This window comes from Styela clava, chromosome 9 (genome assembly GCF_964204865.1).
Source record: "Styela clava chromosome 9, kaStyClav1.hap1.2, whole genome shotgun sequence".
Classification (NCBI taxonomy): domain Eukaryota; kingdom Metazoa; phylum Chordata; class Ascidiacea; order Stolidobranchia; family Styelidae; genus Styela; species Styela clava.
In genome coordinates, this window is record NC_135258.1 from 13,175,936 (window position 1) to 13,196,002 (window position 20,067).

At 32.7% G+C, this 20,067-nt stretch overlaps 2 protein-coding genes across 5 annotated transcripts in view; both read right to left on the reverse strand.

The window, feature by feature from the left end:
- The window catches only part of LOC120339340 (uncharacterized), a 43,720-nt gene extending 28,600 nt beyond the window's left edge, over window positions 1-15,120 (reverse strand). For all 4 annotated transcript variants that reach the window (XR_013477822.1, XM_078116093.1, XM_078116092.1 and 1 more), the window contains exons 1-6: window positions 14,927-15,120; window positions 13,649-13,757; window positions 12,786-12,862; window positions 7,717-7,865; window positions 6,376-6,430; window positions 561-623 (exon numbers count right to left, since the gene is read on the reverse strand). Coding sequence is in view for 3 of the 4 variants with exons in the window: in XM_078116093.1 (XP_077972219.1) it covers window positions 561-623; window positions 6,376-6,430; window positions 7,717-7,865; window positions 12,786-12,862; window positions 13,649-13,757; window positions 14,927-15,031 (558 nt within the window). In the remaining variant the exon portion in view is untranslated. The remainder of the gene's footprint in view (window positions 1-560; window positions 624-6,375; window positions 6,431-7,716; window positions 7,866-12,785; window positions 12,863-13,648; window positions 13,758-14,926) is intronic.
- Window positions 15,121-15,589: 469 nt separating this feature from the next.
- On the reverse strand, window positions 15,590-19,112 carry LOC120339342 (arginyl-tRNA--protein transferase 1-like). Its single transcript, XM_039407446.2, has one exon. The coding sequence runs from the start codon at window positions 19,108-19,110 to the stop codon at window positions 17,587-17,589; it is 1,524 nt and encodes a 507-aa protein (XP_039263380.2). The 5' UTR covers window positions 19,111-19,112; the 3' UTR covers window positions 15,590-17,586.
- Window positions 19,113-20,067: the final 955 nt, after the last annotated feature.

Genomic DNA, 20,067 nt, shown 5'->3' on the forward strand with positions numbered 1-20,067 from the left:
AGAACAGTACTTTACCAATCCACTGCAACAGTGGTTCTCAAACTTTTCTTAAGTCGTGCTCCCTTTTTAGAATTTTTTTTAGAAGTCTCGTGCCAAAAATACCTAGCTACAAATAACAGATCGTGAGGCTAAAGTATGTTTCATTAAAAAAAAAGACGTTGAAAATCTGTGGATGGGATGTTAATATCTAAAATCTGATCTAACAAATATTTCCTTAAAAAATTGTCTACACCCCCCTTGTGAGGTGCGCCCCATCATTTGAGAACCACTGCTTTGCAACATGAACCATTTGTGGCACATAAACGATTGTGTCAACAAGATAGCATCTGCTGCATTACGTAGAAGAATTTCATAGATAATTGTCGACATTCTTTTGATGACAGCTAAAACAAACAGTAATCAGTAGAGAAAACAATCGAGGCAAACATACAATCATATTTAGAAATTTAAAATAAATCGCACAAATAATGGAATTCTTGAAGGAATCAAAAAAATTTACATTTCCATTAACCAACCGAATACAATCATAATGAATACAGTGATGATAATACATTACATACATTTCCTTTTTCAGCTTTAATGGTTCGCAGACAATATCCATCTTTAAGATCATCTTTTTGACTCTGTGATGTCAAAAAAATAACATATTTTTATAATGAATAAAATTACCACAGGATATATCTCGTTATTTTATTTCATGCTAAAAAGCACCGCAACAAAATGACTAATTCTTAAAATATTATACACTTAGTATAATATATAAAATGAAGTGGAATATATATATATACATAAATACATAATAAAGTGAGTCAATCTGAAGAAATTGGTAGGCTGCATTAGATTCATTCAGTGTATACTATACTCAGTGAATTCAGTCACTATATACACTCATATTTTCATTTTAGGAAAATTTACAAAACTTCAAATTTATTTCAGTTAATATGGTGAAATAATCAAATTTATTAATGGCATGAAAATGGAGATTGCCTGACATTTGCATCATTAATTTTTTTTTCCAATTGAAACAAATTGAAGTTATTGAAGAGGAATCAAATTTATGTTGTATCTATACAGACATATTTAAATGTACTGATTTAAGGTATAAAATGAAATATTCCTTGCATATGTGATATATTCAAGATTTTGGTATGAAACAGTGTTCACTATTAGCGCACTTTTTTGCGAAAATTGCGAAGCACTTTCGCAACTTTTTTTAGGGACTGCGAAATAGCACTTTTTTCCGATTTTGAAGAGAAATAGCACTTTTTTCCGATTTTGAATGGAATAAAAATTCAAAGTTAACAAATATTTTCGAGTATTAAAGTGACAAATAAGTAACATACTAGTACTTTTGTAACTCAATTCTGCATATCATAACGATATTTACCGGAATTCTAACCTATGAGATGCAGACATAGTAGATAAAGCTTTTGCATTAACGGCAAAATTCTTGTTTATAATATGATTATTATACAAGCACACCGATTCCGCTTCTCCCGCAAAAAACGCTCCGCGTCTTTGAAACCAGATGTTGGAATACTACACAGTGCGTTTCTTTCAAGGAGAGTGGTCATGTGACTATCAATGATATCGTTGAATTCAAAACGACTATAAAAGTGTTAGTAAAGTGTTATAGTCACTTTGGATGTATTGTGACCAAAGTGCACGATTTTCAAATCAGACGAAACTTTTAGCAGCATGTCACAGATTTGCAAAATCACCGAATTCACAAAATACCATTAAGTGCCATTTTATTGTAATCACAATGTTGAAAGCATGAGACATTTTGCGATATTTACACAACTATTTTTCATTGATATGCGAGTACCGGTGGGCAAAATTCAATATTTTATTGAATTGAATATTTTTAACGAATAACAAATATTTTTGGAACGTTGATGGAAACATTAAAAAATCGGCAACTAAGCCTTTTTACTGATTAATTCCGTTGCAATCGCTAATTGTTCTTGTCACCGATCCCTTTGGCGGCGATATCCAGGTTTTGTTAATCTATATTCCCGCACTCTCTCTTTTTTAGAAATATAAATTCTTGCGGGCCGGCGGACATCGAAGTTTTATATTTCAGGTTTACCCGTTTGTTCACATCGGCAACAGCTGTTGAAGACATTGAGGACTCAAATTAACATTTGCGTTGGCTTTAATATTACCTATCAAGATTTGTAAATTTACGGTCCCAATTTTATGCGAATGGTAATATTATTGTCGATACCGTGATGCTGATATTTTAAGACGATAACTAACTTTCTCATGTTTTTCTATGGTGATAAACTTCACAAATCTGAAATTGTGCCAATCCTGAATGTTTATTTAAAATAGTGATTGAATAATTCGGCAATAAAGGCATTTCTGCGTGGTCATAAGCCGAGATGACGTTAATGAACAGCACTTCTTATACGGGATATTTTACGTAAGCGACTTAATGCTAAAAAGATTGGACTCGAGTGCTTTTTTTTTCGAGTGCTCGAGTGCCTAATAGAGGACAGAGGTCAGGCGCTAATTGTAACTGATTCCCTCAAGTTTCAACATGTTTTCAACAAAACAATACCCAGGCGATAATTATAGCTAAAATGTTACCGAGCAATTCACAATTTTATTTATGGAATTTGAAAATTCACCAGTTTCTTGACGATATTGATAATGTCACGCCCTAATTATTAGTGCAAAAAATACTCCCCTTCTTCTGCGGCGGTTTGACTTGTTCTTTGTTCCAAGCTTTAGAAATTTCTGACACGGAGGGATATAGAATACTGAATCCGGAGGGTTCAATCCCTGTCGACTTACTGGTGATTTTCCGTTTTGGAATGCGTTGAACATTCTCTATTTTAAATTAAATGACGTTTCGCGGACTAGAGTTCTCCCCGAAAATGATGTGTACCAGACGTTAGTTAGACGATAGATAAAACATTAGATGAATATATTTCATGACGCCCCGTTTTCGAAAATACAAAATTATATCGCAAAAAATGCGTTTTGATACATTTGGATTGAAACATTATTTACGGTTAATTCAGATCATATTTTATTCTTCATGACACCCGGTATCCGAAAATACTGTTGTATTGCGAAAAATGTGTTTTGTTACATTTAAAATAAAACATTTTTGCGATTAATTTAGATCATATTTTATTCTTCAGGACACCCGTTTTCGAAAATACAAGGTTATATCGCAAAATGTGTTTTGTTACATTTAAAATAAAACATTTTTGCGATTAATTTAGATCAAATTTTACCTTTCACGGCAATCCGTTTCCGAAAATACAAAGTTATATCACAAAAAAAATGCGTTTTGTTACATTTATTTTGCATTCCCGATAAAATACATATTTTCCCTAATTAAAGTTGTCGATGAATCTGTTCCTGTCGGTCAAGCTTGACATACGTTTGGACGAGTGTGGGGCGGTTTTTTGGTCGACGATAAATTAAAAAGTTGCCACACGTTATTTGTATGACGATAATAACTGAAAAATTAGATTTTATAATGGAAGTGAATTTGTCTCAAGATGGTATTTTACGATTCTTGCCCACAGAAAATAAACACTCTGACAGGCTTGGTTATAATTGATATTCGTTTAATTTATTTTACACTATTAATAAACCCGCCACACCAAGTGCGGCCATATAAATTGCAGTCGCATCGGTATAATTATAATTTACAACAAAACAATACCCCGAAGGTCATTGAAGCTGAATTCGTTACCGAGTAATTCACAATTTTATTTACGGAATTTGCAATTTCAAGATCGCACTTGACGATTTTGATGATGTCATGCCCTAATTATTACTGCTTAAATACCTCAAAATACAACAAATGTAATCATTTTCGACGATAACAGGCGCAACAATTCGTAAACGAGCCGTTATAACGAAATTCGCGATTGATTTTACCTCTCTCTTGTTTACAATTTTAACATCCCGCCGGCCATGTATGGTCGAATAAAATGTTCACATATTCGAAACATGACTTGGCCAAGGATGGAAGGGATCACTAAAGAGCTAATAGAAAGTACATACGCGAGGGTATGATATTAATATCGAGAATATTTGTGAGCATATCACGGAAATATTTTGCACCCGGCTGTTTGTTGGCAGAACAACGATACGCTAAAGTTAATTGATCGAATACAGGGAAGTATTTATTTATCATCTCACTTGCGAACATCGAAGTTTGGGCGGAATTGTACGATCATGTTGTCTTTCTTAAATAATAACCTCTTCAATAAATGTTCATTTTACTTTTGCGTCTTTATTATATGTCCGGGTTTTCATTAATTTTAAATTCGAAATTGTCCGAAATACTCCAACAGGTGTATAAGTACAATAATAATAGTACTTACCAAAGTACTTACCAGGGAAGTTTAATACACACAATGTGTTAATGGCGTCGTAACTCCCGCTTTTTAATTTGATTGTTTTACATTCTGCTCAAAAAACAATGTCGTTTTGCAGTCGTCTAACGTAAATCTCGCGACCAAATCTTTTTTGTTTTGTATGGCATCGTCTTGGCGACGAATTTATTGCCGACTGAATTTTGATTGCGTTTTAGGATAAGTTATTTTCTGTTTGTTGGTTTCTAAACTTTACAAAGGTGGGTAGCAATTACTATTAATGTGAGATTTGTGCATATGAACGATTGAATATCGCGACTGGCTGTCCGATATCTGAGAATGCGTATATCAGCGTTCATGTGGTCGAATAAAAATTATTTATCAAATGGATTGGTATTTCGAGACACTCTCAAAATTATTTGGGATCCACTATCATATCATTCGTTTATTTTTTATATTCATGTTTTTTGCAAGAATCACCCTCGTTATATTTCGTGTACCTTCGCAAAAGAAAACTCTTCGTCATCGTTCCTATTAGTGTAATTGAAATATATGGAAACCTCGCAAGTTGCGTTGTGATGCGAATATTTGATACTAGGTCAGCAGCATTACAAAAGTGCTATTTATGAATGCTGAAAGTACATGGCATTACTAAACATTTTGCCAATATATGATGCTTTCTGCCTGATTTAAACTAACTCGCACACAAACCAAGGCATGTCGACATTTAAAAATTACTTGTCTTTGGGTAAGCTCTGAAATAGTATAATATAAATGTAAATGAGAAATTAGGTCACGCTAGCTCACGAAAGGGAGGATTTTCAAAGTGATCTTGTGTAATATTTCGGAGAAAAAAGTTTGAAAGGAAAGTAGGTCAACCTATCTCCTAAAACAGGGGAGTATCCTGCGTAATATTTGGGAGAGAACGTAGGTTAACCTACCTTTTAAAACAGCGGGTGGCGACTCTCAAAGTGGTTCAAAATCACAAATTAATAATTATCAGATTAGGTTTAGGGATAAATCGAAAAGTTGAATTCTCGGGAACTCGGTTAACGGAAAGGCTTCTCTTTAATTCATAATATTGACCGGAGGAGCGCATTTCCGAGTATCTATGCCATTTTAAATGGGTTATATGAAAAGCTAGAGCACCTAACTTGTTAAAATCGGCAAAAGCACTTTCGCACTTTTTTTTTCGACTGCGAAGCACTTTCGCACTCATAATTCGCTTAGAGTTAACACTGGTATGAAATTTAACGATGTATGAATATTACCAACAAAAAAATTCTTTTTAAATTTAATGGAACCACATTTTTTATAAGCAAATCTTTTCCTTTAAAAATGATATTAATAACAAAAATATCATTATTGAATTTTGTTGAACTGAATTTTACAAAAAATATAAATGGGCTGGTACTTCATCAAAACATAGACAAAATATCAATCCAATATACTATAACTATAAACAAAAGGAATATGTAATACATCGCTTTGTGCATGACTATTTGAACTTAACCCACACATGAATATATATAATAATTATCATCCCACTTATTTTTAGGTTTGATTATGGTTAGGTTAGCAGAGCAATATGAAAGATAATGTGTCAATGATTTTGCCACTAATCCACTTAATAAAACCATCTTAAAACTAGTGAATTATAAGCTTAAAGTAAGTTTAATATATTTGAACATACTAATTTAAAAGAGTTCAAATGGAGTGATATAATGTGTAATTATGGTAACCATAATTATTAACAGTTAACACTATTATATGAAATATGCAGACTGAAATACAAAATAATGAGAATGTAATTTATATATAGCATTGACTTTGAATGTGAATGCTATAGCCTATATACATATTAATATAAAGTAGTTTGAGAATTGTATTGAAATGCATGACACAAAACTTCCTAGTCATTTGCATGTAACAAGTCATAACCAGCCACCAAGTAACGAATACTGAATAATTATGATTGGTATGATAACAAATTATATAACTCTAATAAAGAGACTAATGAGAAACTTACCAAAGACACGACAATGTCACCAAATGTTTTCGATTCTCCTCTATCTGCCCAGTACCTGAAACACAAAATAAATAAACTAATCACAGACACGTGCAAGAGTATATGTTTAGTAAGCCTCTGAAAGGATCATAGTCTAAATAAAAAAACTTCACAAAACCTTTAACTGAGTTAAATATTTACACTACTATAACGAAATAAGCACTCGAAATGAAACTTAATTCAACGATCTCTATACAGAAATATTATCTATAGCATGGGTGGGCACACCGCGGCTCACGAGACTTTTTGTGCGGCTCTTCTCGCTAACATAAATTATTATCAAAATTTTAACTATGAGAAAAACTTTAAAGTAAACTTTTTTAATTTATTCAAAAGTTGTAATAAAGTTTTCGTCAATGATTAAGACAAATTATGTTTTAGTATGAAAATCGCTGTAGCGTTGAATTTTGAATTTAAGTCAGTCAAGTCAGCAACTCTTTCGTCACAATGGTCAATGTTTATTGATGCGATGGCGGTATTGCAGCTTGATTGCGGTTAGTTAGTCTAAGTTACTGTGCGATATGTCATCAATTAAGAAACGAAAGTACGAAGATAAAAACAGTTGTCAAGTCATAATGGGAAGAAGAATACGCATTTACCAGTCAGAAGAATAAACCTTTGTGTTTAACCTGCCATAAGCTACTAAGTCAGCAATGTTAAACGGCACCATGAAACAAATCATGAAAACTTCTTACGAGACTACCCTCGTAAATCAGCTACAAGGAAACACAAATTAAATGAGCTTAAATTGTGCATATATTTGAGCATAGGTGCTTTGTTTATCTATTTATTGTTATTAGACTCTTGTGCGAATTTCTTTTCTGTTCATGGTATTTTGATAATAAAAAAAATTACGAATTCTGCGGCTCCCCCCCCCCCTGATCTATAGCGTTTAATGTATCAGGGTATGCTTGCAGTACTTGTGACAACTTTTGTTCGACAGCTTGGCACTTTGCTTTGAGCAAACTTGTAAAAACAATTGCAGAGAATTGGATTTTGCTAATCTTTTACATATTTTCGGTCATAAATAATGGCATATAGAATTTTCTATTTACATTCAATTAGTTAGATCAGTAAGAAACAAATGAACAAACAAAACAGCATCTGTATCTTTATTCTGAAATGACTTGGGAAAAAATACTTTGCGTAAAAAGTATTCATATGAAGTAAAATAAAAGGACCATAATATTTACAATATAACAACTTTAAAAGCATGTTCGCATGATAATTGATTTAAGCTCTAAAATCCTCTAAAACCAAAACAAAAACCAGCGCATGTTCCAAACTATTAATAAATCTAACCTTTCACATTTCTTTTTACCAAGCTCAATTTCTCGACAAACCATCACGATTACTTTAATATTATACTGCCACAACATTTGCCAAAAATCCAGAATAGTGTGAGGCAGAGGTCCTTGTGAAGCGATGTAGTTTTGATGACCATCTGCACCCTGAAAAACATAAACAAACATAACGTTACGAATTGAGAGATTTAGATCTTGGGATTTAGGATAGGATTTTCCTCTCTATTCCGAGGAAAAGGAATGACGATTAGACGGCTTAATTCTATGGTAAACCATGGCCTCTCGTCTGGTTACCAGTCCATGTATACGAACGAATTGTTGGTAAGTTATGTTTCAGATTCATAGACTTGGGAAACACTATAAATTGGTATTTATGAAAGTGGAAAATACAGGATTTGCATTTAATAATTTCCAAAAGCAAAATGGAGATAAATTATGAAATACAATATCAGACATTCAGTTCGGACATCTGCTAGCTAGGACAACTGCTAGTTAAAAGAAGTTGAATACCAAAATGAACAGAATTCAAAACGAATCGAATGTTTAAATGCATTGAAAATAGAGGAATGTCTGTAATTGCAAAATCCTTAATTTAGGAATCATTTTGGCCCTCTGAACAGAATATAAATAACATGATAACATATGGTGGGATATGCCGTACTAGTCTATTTATCAATTTGTAAATTATTGTGAAAGATGAACTACGTAAAAAAGGAAATAGATGGAGGGATTTCTAAATATTAGATCATATTATTCTTCGAAATTGGGAGGAGCGAATTAATAGAGAACAAATCACAATATTTTATAATGTTATGTGTACTGAAAATTTTTTTTAAATCAAATACATATGTAGGGATGGGCAATGTAGAATAATTTACTATTCTAGAATATTCTAGAATAGTTAAATCGAATCCAGAATACCGAATCCTATTCTATTTTCATACTTATTCAAATAGTGGGAATTTCTACATTGCTGGATTTAGATGGTAAAAAATTGTAAATGTATTACTTACTATAAATGTATTATCTATTTGGAAATGTCCTGAACATTGGATTTCATTTGATACTAAACAGGCAGTTCCCAGGACAATAAAATTTAGGAATATTACAATATTTTTTGCCTTCAATTGTTCCAAATGTATGTAATCCCTAAATACTAATAAATACTGATATGCTAAATTAAGACACGCTTTACACACTTTAATAGTAAGCGGTTAAATACAAAATAGACATGAAACGGCGTTAAATCATTATTAATGCAAGTCTGCCGAGTATACTAAAACATACCCGCTGAGAATTAATTAGATGCTGAACCAGCATGTGGCCACTGCAAGCAACCTGTGCGCCGTTGTAAAATATTAAATTTAACCACTATTAATTAAAATCAACCTTTTATTCTGTGAGAGCAAGACACGTAAAACCAAGTTCCCGTAAAGTTAAACGCGATTTCGTACTTAGTTATTAGGTTATAACATCTGAAGACGAACTCCTTTTCTATGATTATCGTTACATATCATTATCTACCCAGACTTGGCCCTACTCAAATTCAATACGTCACTATTTTCGCCAGATGCAGCAACTTTTTTCAAAATTCATCGGCGACTAAAATACTACAGACTTTCGATCAAACGTGCGTCTATCTTGAACGATAGAAATGTTATTATTAATCATTATCTACCCAGACTTAAGCCCTACTCAAATTCAATACGTCACTATCTTCGCCAAATGCGGCAACTTTTTTCAAAATTAACGGCGACTAAAATACTACAGACACTCGATCAATCGTGCGTCTATCTTGAACGATAGAAATGTTATCATTAATCATTATCTACCCAGACTTAGCCCTACTCAAATTCAATACGTCACTATCTTCGCCTGATGCGGCAACTTTTTTCAAAATTCATCGGCGACTAAAATACTACAGACACTCGATCAAACGTGCGTCTATCTTGAACGATAGAAACGGACCGAAAAATATGTAATCTTTTGAGAGTGAAATTTAAATGTGACAGTTGTTCGCGTTTTGCGATATAACTTTGTATTTCGGAAAATGGTATAATAAAATTATTCGTAAATAATATTTGATCTAAATTAATGGCGAGTAATGTTATAACATTTAACGCCTGGCTTTTGGTTTACGTGCATCATTTTTTTGAGAAAACTCGTAGGTCACGAAAAATCATTTAATTTAAAATGAGGAAAGGCACGTCTGTAAACAATTAAAGATTGTTGCATTCAGATTATCGGAATATCACCAGTAAGTCGGCACAAATAACGCTAGCTAGATAGCAAAGGAGGAAAACGCAAAAATGGTGCAATAACGCGTCCTCGCCGTGAGGTTATATTACCGACTTCTTGTCCTGAATATGCCGATTGAAATTACAGTGTTTGATGTTTACCGATTTACGGGTTCTTTGCGAGCAGACGCAAGTTTAATTAAACGAGAGAGATTTCCACGCGAGAAAAACGCTCGTCTATAATTGATAAATTAGAAACCCGAAATACAAAAATTGACGCTTGGCGCCGGAGAGGCGGAAACCGAATCCTGTTATAGGATCCCGTTGGATTCGAATACTTTGGGATTCGAATCCTCCGGATTCGGTATTCTATATTGCCCATCCCTATACATATGTCATTCAATTGCCTTTGAATTTCCCAACCAACATCTAAGAAACCTGAGTTAAACCTAAGTAGGCCTATATTTGGTAAAATGCCAATTGTCAATGCAATATTCATTAATAAGACGGATAAAAGTGCTATTAGTAGAAATCAAACAACACATACCGGTAACTGACAAATTTTAAAAAGAATGAACAATGCATTATTGATCTTCAAGACTTTAACCTAATTTGTATTCCATGATATTACGAATCATTTCCCAATGAATATTCAAAATGGAAACACTTTGATGAGGTTATAACGAAATAGCGTTTGATATATTCCCACTCAATACAATGACATGACTTGCTACTTCCTTGCAAAATCAGTCTTAGGAGAATATACGGTTGCTACTTGCTACTATTACAAATGAATCATTATACAGAAGAAACAAAATACACATTATTAAAGCAACTCTTTAATGTGAATAAAGAATACATATAATATATATGTGTGTGGCAGTGCTACGGCCAATAAAGAAAACTACGTTTTGCAAGATAAATTGAAAATAATTGTAAGCAGATTAGCACAGCAATGAAGTTGAAAGCTTGGTAACACTGTTTGGAAATGCATAACAGACTATTTCTGACATGGCAAACTTTGGCCCACGGGAAAAATCCGGCCCGCTGGGTAGATCAATCTGGTCCGCCTGATGTTGTCACAGCCCAACTGAAACCAAATTTCGATGTTTAAGCTGAAAAACTGCACAAGGAATTCGTTGAGATTGCGATGAAATTTAGTTTTGGCACGAGGCTTATTGTTTTCCGCATTGACTTTTGTAACACTGTAAATATTGTTCATGAAATGTAAGTTTTTACGTCACACGTACATGGCACTCCAGTCAAAGAGGCAAAATTTTTGACCCCTGGTCCAAAAAGGTGGGCTATTTTATGAAACCTGACAAATAAACCCAAAGCAAACCATGAAAAAATTCAATTCCACTATGTTGATACTTTACTAACATTGATAATTAGACTCATTAACCAAAAATGATTAGTCTTACTAAAAATCAGCAAAATCGAATAATTCACTATTTCAAATATATTCTCAATAATTTTCAAATTTCAACGATCGAATATAGAATATATTCTAAACGGGGCATTATTTAACATAAAATATGTGGAAGTGTATTCACATTCATGGAGTTATGTCGAGATAAACAATAGTTGTTCTCCATATCCTACAATTCAATTTTATGAAACCATACAAGACATTCTTGATGTAACTGTGAGACTCTTGAATGCTCAAAATGACAATTTTCAAATCATGTCTTTTTGCTATGCATGGCCGTATAATCTGCCAGCAATTTGTACCAACAGGGTACACTCCCATCAATTGTTCCTATTTCACGATATAAACAATATTTTATGAATAAGTCATTGCCGCCAGCTATTCGACCTAATGTAAGGTCAAGTCAGGCTATTAATCCCATATAACAATGTTACCAATATAATCACAAACGATCTCGGCATGTATTATAGTAATGAGCATGAGCACATATAAAAAATATCTTGTTATAAGGAATTTATAGAAGTGTATGAAAAATTAAAGATATGAAATACAATTATAATCAAATATATTATAATCAAGCTGCACTCATTACCTAAACTCGAAATTTAATATTATTTGAAAATATCTAAACCTCTAAATCTGACTAGGCAAACTGTGGGCCGCGGGCCAAATCAGGCCCGCTGGGTAATTCTATCTGGCCTGCCTGCCTGCCACAACATAACTAAAACGAAATAGCTCACAGAATTTGTTGAGATTGCAATTAAATTTAGTTTTGGCAAGAGGCTTATTGTTTTCCACTCTTGCTTTTGTAACAAAGTAAATGTTGTTCATAAAATGTAACTTTTCCCTCACACTTACAATTTAGGCCCCTGTACCAAAAACCTTGCACACCCCTGCTCTAAATCATAAGTTGCTGTTATAATTTTCACAACATGAAAACACCATTGCTATGTTAAAAAAGAATAGCATGAAATAAAAAGCAATATCCCTTCCTGTATATATGTCAATAGGTATGGGATGTTAAATTCATTTGGGTTGCCTTATTTATAGTCTTTTAGTTTTTCATTGCACAAAGCAAGATAATGTTTGAAGTATTATAACAAAGTAATTGAATCAATTCATTCACAATATTCCATATAAAGCACAATCAGCAAATCCTCAAATGTTTCTACATCGGTGAAATCTGTCATATGCATGTACAACAATCATTAATTAAAATATGAACAACATCAAATCGTGGACGATCCTAATCATAAATAAGTCAAGAATTGTAAGACTGCAATAACTAAAACATAGTGTTATTATCATTGTCAATGAAAGAATCAGCATAATGCATTATATTCTGCTATATATAAATAGCAAGGGAAGAAATTGAGTAAAAACAGGAATCTTACAAACCTTAATAAAACTTGCATTAATGTAATCTGAGTTGACATCATCATTCGTATTTGTCAATTTCACTCTTGAAAAATCAACTAAAATGAGGGAAATATTTCTGTAATTAGAATAAAATCTACTGTGGATGAAAACAGAATGCAATTTGCAAATATTAAAGATCTATTATCAGTGGCATACCAGCCTATTTCATAAGCTGGCTGTTATTTATTAACTAAGAGGAAGAAATAGGATACCGGTAGATTTTAAAACAGAAAGTCCTTGAAAAACAAATATTGGCAATTTCAGGATAGATTTCTTATCTGGTGCTTGGATTTTACTAATAAAGCTATATTGATAAATGGAGTTTTGGGATAATAGAATTCAAATATATTTATCAAACTTGTCCAGAAATAATAGCAAAACTAAATTTAGGTAAATATTTTCATGAAAAAATAATTACAAGGTAAATTCATTGAAAAAAATCATTGTGATATTGTCCAATGCTTCTATTATTAAACAATAATATTTCTATTTAGGCATTGGATAATTAAATTAGCCTTTCAATCAGTGCTTCCCAACCGTTCGTGACCCACTTTTACCCACTTTTCACTTCACCCACTTTTTTCTATGCGACCCACAATGAGATTTTAACATACGAGAATGAAACAATGTATTCCCATGCAATTTACTATAGTTGCGAAACTTGATTTTGCATATTGGATATTATCCGATCAAATCTGATAACGACGCATAATTCTAATTGTTACATTGTTTCATAATTGTTACGTAATCATAACCCCACAATTTATTAATCATAGAACTTCGCTCATTAGTCGCAATTCGTAAAGTCGTAAAGATAATACAATATTGTACAACAATCTTACATGGTGTGATATCCTTATATCGATTTTTCTTTTTGTTTTCTGGTATCTGTCCAGCATGGGATTCATGATCAGGACTTTGCTTCAAATCAGCACTGAGTTGCTTCAATTTCTGAAAGTAGTGAAATAAAATTAGTAAAATAAACCTGAAATTCATATGCAATGTAATATTCCATTCTTTGCGTATTCTATGTATTGCTTGAGACATGTACTTCGACCAAATAAAAATTCTACTTTTTTCATATATAATATGTAGCAATATAATATGATGCATAGCATCTCCACTTTAGCAAAACAATAGGTAGCGGGACAATAGATAAAACTTCCGCTATTAACCACATCAATACTTAGCAATATGCTATCACACTAATGACACTATATTGCCCCATATATATATATATAGGCTTGTACCATTTTCTTCCAAGAAGAATCAAAATTGTTATATATAATTAAAATATCATGGTTTTGGGATACTACATTCAAATTATATTCAATAGGTAAGATTATAGGTAAGATTATAGGTTGCAAGTTCGCAAAGCTTAATCTTATCGATTAAAAATTCATTATCAATAAGTATTGACATATGTTGAAACTATCAACAGGTTATTATTAAATAATGTTTAGACAGAAAAGGTGTTATATTTAATTAAAAACTCATAATATTAATATTTGTAGCTGAGCAAATTAAAAAATGCTAATATTAAAAAACTAGATTCAAAATTACGGTAATAGATGGACCCGTTGAATTGTCTATTCCAGTGGTTTTCAACCGGGACATGTTACATGGCACCCCAGGTGAGTGCAGTCCAGGGGTTCCGCTAGTTTCCATTCAAATCTACATTAGATAGTCTACATTATTAAATGTGTATCGATCAAAAATAATGCTATTATTGAACTTTGCTACACTCCAAAGATCATTTTATTTCGTCAGTATTTGGTTCACTTTTATATATATTAATAACTTATACAATGCAGACAATCAAACTATTTCACAGGGGTTCCTAGAGGCTCTGGATAGTTCATTGGGGTATTATGAGCCACCATTATGAACAACAAATTTGGCATTTTATTACATTCAAAGATAATTCGAGCAGTATCTGCAAGATATTTTTTCAGACAAACAACATAAATTCATTCAGCTACCCTAAATACACTTACGGTATCAGACACAATCATTAAACTTAGTAGCAGTCCAAAGGAGAACAATATCTACAAATGCATTGTGAAAAACAAGTCCGATGGTTTCGGTATTTTATTGCTAAGTAAATTTATAAATCATACCTGAAAATCAACATCAAATCCTGTAATTCTTCCTGGAGGAACAATCTGATACAGATCATTGACATACGCAAGAAATTCATTCAGAGGTTTATCGTCTTGTGCCATTTGAAATGTTATCCATTAGTTTTATAATTCATGTCACTATATCTTTTAATACAGAGTATTTTTGATAAGTCCTAGCATCAATATATTGACTAAATTGTAATCAAAGTTAGTTAACATACATTGGAATATTGTTAATTATGGTATAAAAAATCAATAACAGATACAAATTACATCATTTGTTAAATACAATGGAGTATAATAATAATACTAACTTTTAACTAAACCAAAAAAAAAACGAAATTCGAAAAAATAATTTAGAACACAAGAATACAGACAAAAGGGGATAATTGTGCAAAAAAAATTGCAATTCACATATAGACAGAGCAAAAATTGGCCTTCATAACCCCTTTGCTACAATATAGAATAAAAAAATCTCCCATGATAAAGTGACTTACAATGTATACCGTAATTCAGTATATACGAAGGTTCTTATGCACAATGCATAGAATCAGGTTAATCAAAATTGAAACTTGTTACGATCATTTTGAATGCTGGACTAACAAAGTATTTAGTGATATTTGTAACACAAAGATTGATTAGAAGCCCGATTTTTATTCCCCCCCCTGATAAACTGATTATTACGCATGTGAACGATATAAATCAATCAATCAATCCAAAACCAATATGTAGTTGAATACTAGGATAAACTACTACTAGAGCGTGTTTTCAGATAGATTTGTGCAAAGAAATTAATATGGTAAATAAGACCGGAAAAGCTTTATGAGACTACGACATTTCATTTTCAGAAATTTGCTAATTTTGCGGTAAAATTGATCCAAGTCATATTTTACTAGTAAAATGGATAGCCTAGATTACGGATTCTCAAAAATTCAATAAACCGTAAACAAAATTTGAAAATAAATACAATTCGAAAAAGATGAAATGACATTATTTTATGTAAAATTCGCCGTTTGTGTATTGAAATCACAATTTTGCCCCATTTAATTTATTTAGAATATTCCAAATCTATAAATCCAAATATCGGTTGAATATTTGCAAATAGGTGTTTTCCATATAGGGCGTTATTTATCTGATTTAAAGCATGTATTAGGATTGTGTTTTTTGTTATAACTCAGTCTTATAGTAGAATAAGAAAAAGTTCAAAAAGGATCAACTGCAGTCAGTGATTGGCACTACCAATAATGTTGCCAATGAACAAGCAATTATTAGGTGCGAGTATATTAGTCATCAAATCCACTAAAAAATACATTTTGAAAATTTTAATACTTCATCAACATGGAGTTGTGCCAATTTTATACCAGCATCAGATTTCTATCCCTCCTGAGTAAGTCAATCATGACTCAAAAGTCTGATTCAAAAATATAGGCATATGCTTTAAATGTGCACACACAAATACAAAATTTTGGAACCTTCTCGAGAAAAACAACCATTATGCACAACAGACATAGCTGGAAAAATAATTTTGTACTCAGTAACTCAATAATTGTCATATTTGTTTCGAGCCAGAAATATTAGGGGTAAAGCATGATAGCCTACAATCTTGAGCTTCTAAATCTAAGAAATTGAGTATTGAGAAAATTGAAAACTCCTGTCTTCCAATGCAAATAACTCCTTGTAAATACCCTATTACCCTAACCATAAATAATATTGAAAATAGAACAAAATCGAGGACAAATATCTTATTTTAATCCATCCAACTGGTACCTAACTTGATGTCCAATAATTGTCAAATAAATTCTAAAGTGTGGTATTTGGATTTGATATAAATTGCGCAAACTGACAAAGTGATATGGCTAAAAAACATGATTGCAGAATTTCAATAAATAAGCTTTGAAATTTTTACACAATAATATGAATAGTCTTCTGCAAAATTGAAGAATGAATTGGAACTAAGCGTAAAAAAAACGACATTGGAAGGATGGAAGTATAATAATATAATAAAAAAACATCAACAAAATCCTTTCCTGTTATTCAGGAAATTTATTGATGTTTAATCGACAATACTACTTTCACAAATAGTGCTACATTTACCATTTTCATGATATTTTGACTTGAGCTAGGATTCAGTTGAGTTGACCCCAGCATTCAATTATTATTTCTTGAAAAATTTCTCTTTAAAAAAAAAAAACTCTTTGAGTAACTACTCGAACTCTGGATATTACACACATCCCGCTACTGACTCGACAGGGTTGATGACATGTTGTGTCAGTCGGAAGAGAACCATTACTCATTGCAGCATATAAATCTTGCGCACTGCACTCTTGTGGGTTCAGGGGTTCGGGCTGCATGTATTTTGCCAACAAGCTGGGAAATATGGCAGATATTATTTCCAATCCAGATATAGATAGTTTCAAATGAAATCTGTCTATTAACAAAATCTTTCATTTAGATATGGTATTCAATTTTGCAATATCGGAGCCAGAATTATTCACCCAAATCAGATTATGAATACATTAGAAATGATCAAATGATACAGTAAAATTTTTGCTACATTTAGACTATTGAAAAGATTCACCAATCACCATTGTTTGACTGTTAGTGTACTAAAAATATTCACTAAATAACTACAGTGGTATAAAAATATAACAATGAAATCAAGATCTATAAACGAACATTCTTTTTGCACAAACGGCGCCAACAGCCGAAACATAACCTTTTAGGTTTTCCAATTCGTTATTCTTTGCTTGTTTTTGAGATTCTAAAAGGTCTTCATTCATATCATCACAGTGGTTTTGTTCAGCTTCAACAAGAGCATTATATTTAAGACTTGTATATAAACCATACCTCATTAAACTTCTTCTGTGTAGAATACCAATTTCATTCATATCAAAATCTTCTCTACCACTATGCTGATCGACATCGGTAGCAGAGCCACCGTTCAACTCGTTAAGTCTGCAGTATTTTTCTTTATCAAGTTGTGGGAAGCACAATTCTGATGGTACCCATTTATACGTCTCTGGACACAATAAATCAGATGGCTGATATCCACCTTTGTATTTCATTTTCTGACATGAATGAATATAAAATCCCATATAATAATGCTCGAGATCATTTGATTCTTCATACAGTGTTTGAGTATAGGCTATTTCACTAAGAGCTGTATAGATACCAAGTGAGAGGAAACCATAATCTGGATCATAGTATAAATATACTGATGACAGACAGTTAGGTAGTACATCAACGACACCAACAGCAATAATTTTACCATCTAAGACATATTGTTGATGGTAGTTACCATATCCTGGCCCTGGGCCTTCTTTGTCCCGATGAAGGGGACAATCTACTAAAAAACGAATCCACTGTTTTTCTGAGCAATCTGATGGATCGTCGCCATGTATAATTTGTTGATATTTTTTATATAGAGAATAAGATTCTTTTCTTGTTGCTTCAAATTCACTGTTGCCAATTTTTGCATGAACCATTCGGACTTCAAGTTTTCTCTTGAAATCAGTTGAGTTAAGTAAGTGAGGAACATATTCTTGAAGTGTTTTAGACTTCGATTGTTGAGAAGACGGAGTGGTTGTGAAAGATGCATCGCCTGAAGCGGTGGCTAAATCCCTTTTTTGTTTTTTCTGTTGCCTCAAAACTTTGGCTTTCCTACAAATAGGTTTAGATGGATCTGCACCAAGACCAGCTTTGATAGATTTTTTCGTTTCATCAGATGCTTCTTGATGATTCTTCAATTGTGAATCATCAACCAAAACCATAGGAACTTTCGAAGCCTTTATTTCGCTTGGTTTATTGTCAACAGATTCCTCCATTTCAGGTTCTGCATTTCTGGCAGCATTCTTTGCCTTCCAATTTACAATCTCATCATCACCTTCAGATTCCAAAAATTGTTTCATTTTATTCAGAACTTTTTTTTTTGACTTTGTCAGTTTATAATCAAGAGCTCGACATCGGATGGTATATTGTGGGCAACACGATTTCTCTAGATCTGGTTTATAACAATAAACACCACTTCTTCTCCAACCTCTGTCTATCAACGTTTGATAGTCGAGACAAGTCATCGCATGTGCCCACATACCATGTGAATATTTTTCTGAGGTACCATTGCAATAACCACAATGGAAATTTTCATTATAGCCATAATACTCAACTATGGTAAATTTATCCATTTTAATCTGGAAAAAAATTTTTTTGAACACACAATTAGAAGTAAGAAAGGTAATTTGTAGCATCGCACATACTCGATTATCAATAATAAAAATTACAAAACATATCTTCAGAATTGGTCTGAATAATACAAATTTAAAATTTGAAAAATGATCAACTGCTTATATATAATCAATATATTTTTAGTTCATATTTATTAAAATAAATGTTAAAATGTGGATCAAGTATTCTTTGAGCAGTGGGCTAAGTCAAATGACAAATGACCTTCTTAATGCTCAACGAGAAACCAGAGCCTAAGGTACGAATGGAAAGTAGTTTGAAAATTATAACATGATTTGTTTGTCAGATATCATGATGTTCCATGCACTGTAATTTAGCGTTTTAACCAAAACTCATTTGTGTTCGCGGGTCTCCTGAAGTACGCGCCGCATATTTGCATATATTTGCATGTATTTGCATATATAATTTCTAACCCCCACATGAATACGTCATCTAGAAATTACATCACTGCATCACAATCGCGTCATAGAGCTTGCTAAAGTATAGTTATGATCGTCCGAAATGGCATCTGTGCAGCGATCTCTCTCTTATCGCTGTATCGGTATTGTTTTGACGACAAGAAATAGCTTGCTCGACTTCGAATGATTTTCTGTGCAACCATCCGTATACTTTGGAGGGCGGTATTACGTCATTGCGACTTCGCAGTGATGTAATTTTTGGATGACGTAGTCATGTGGGGGTTAGAAATTACATATGCAAATATTGTTGAGCCAGGCCAACTAGGAGTACTTGCGGCGCATACTTCAGGAGACCCCTGTTCGCGACCTCAGAGTTGAGAAACACTGAGTAATATATATGATTTGAGTACAAAAATGGGGGCTAGTTTACTAAATGCAGTATGGCACACTAACCAAATTCCAAGAATTTCCCTCCATTTGGCTCAATAAAACAAACACTCC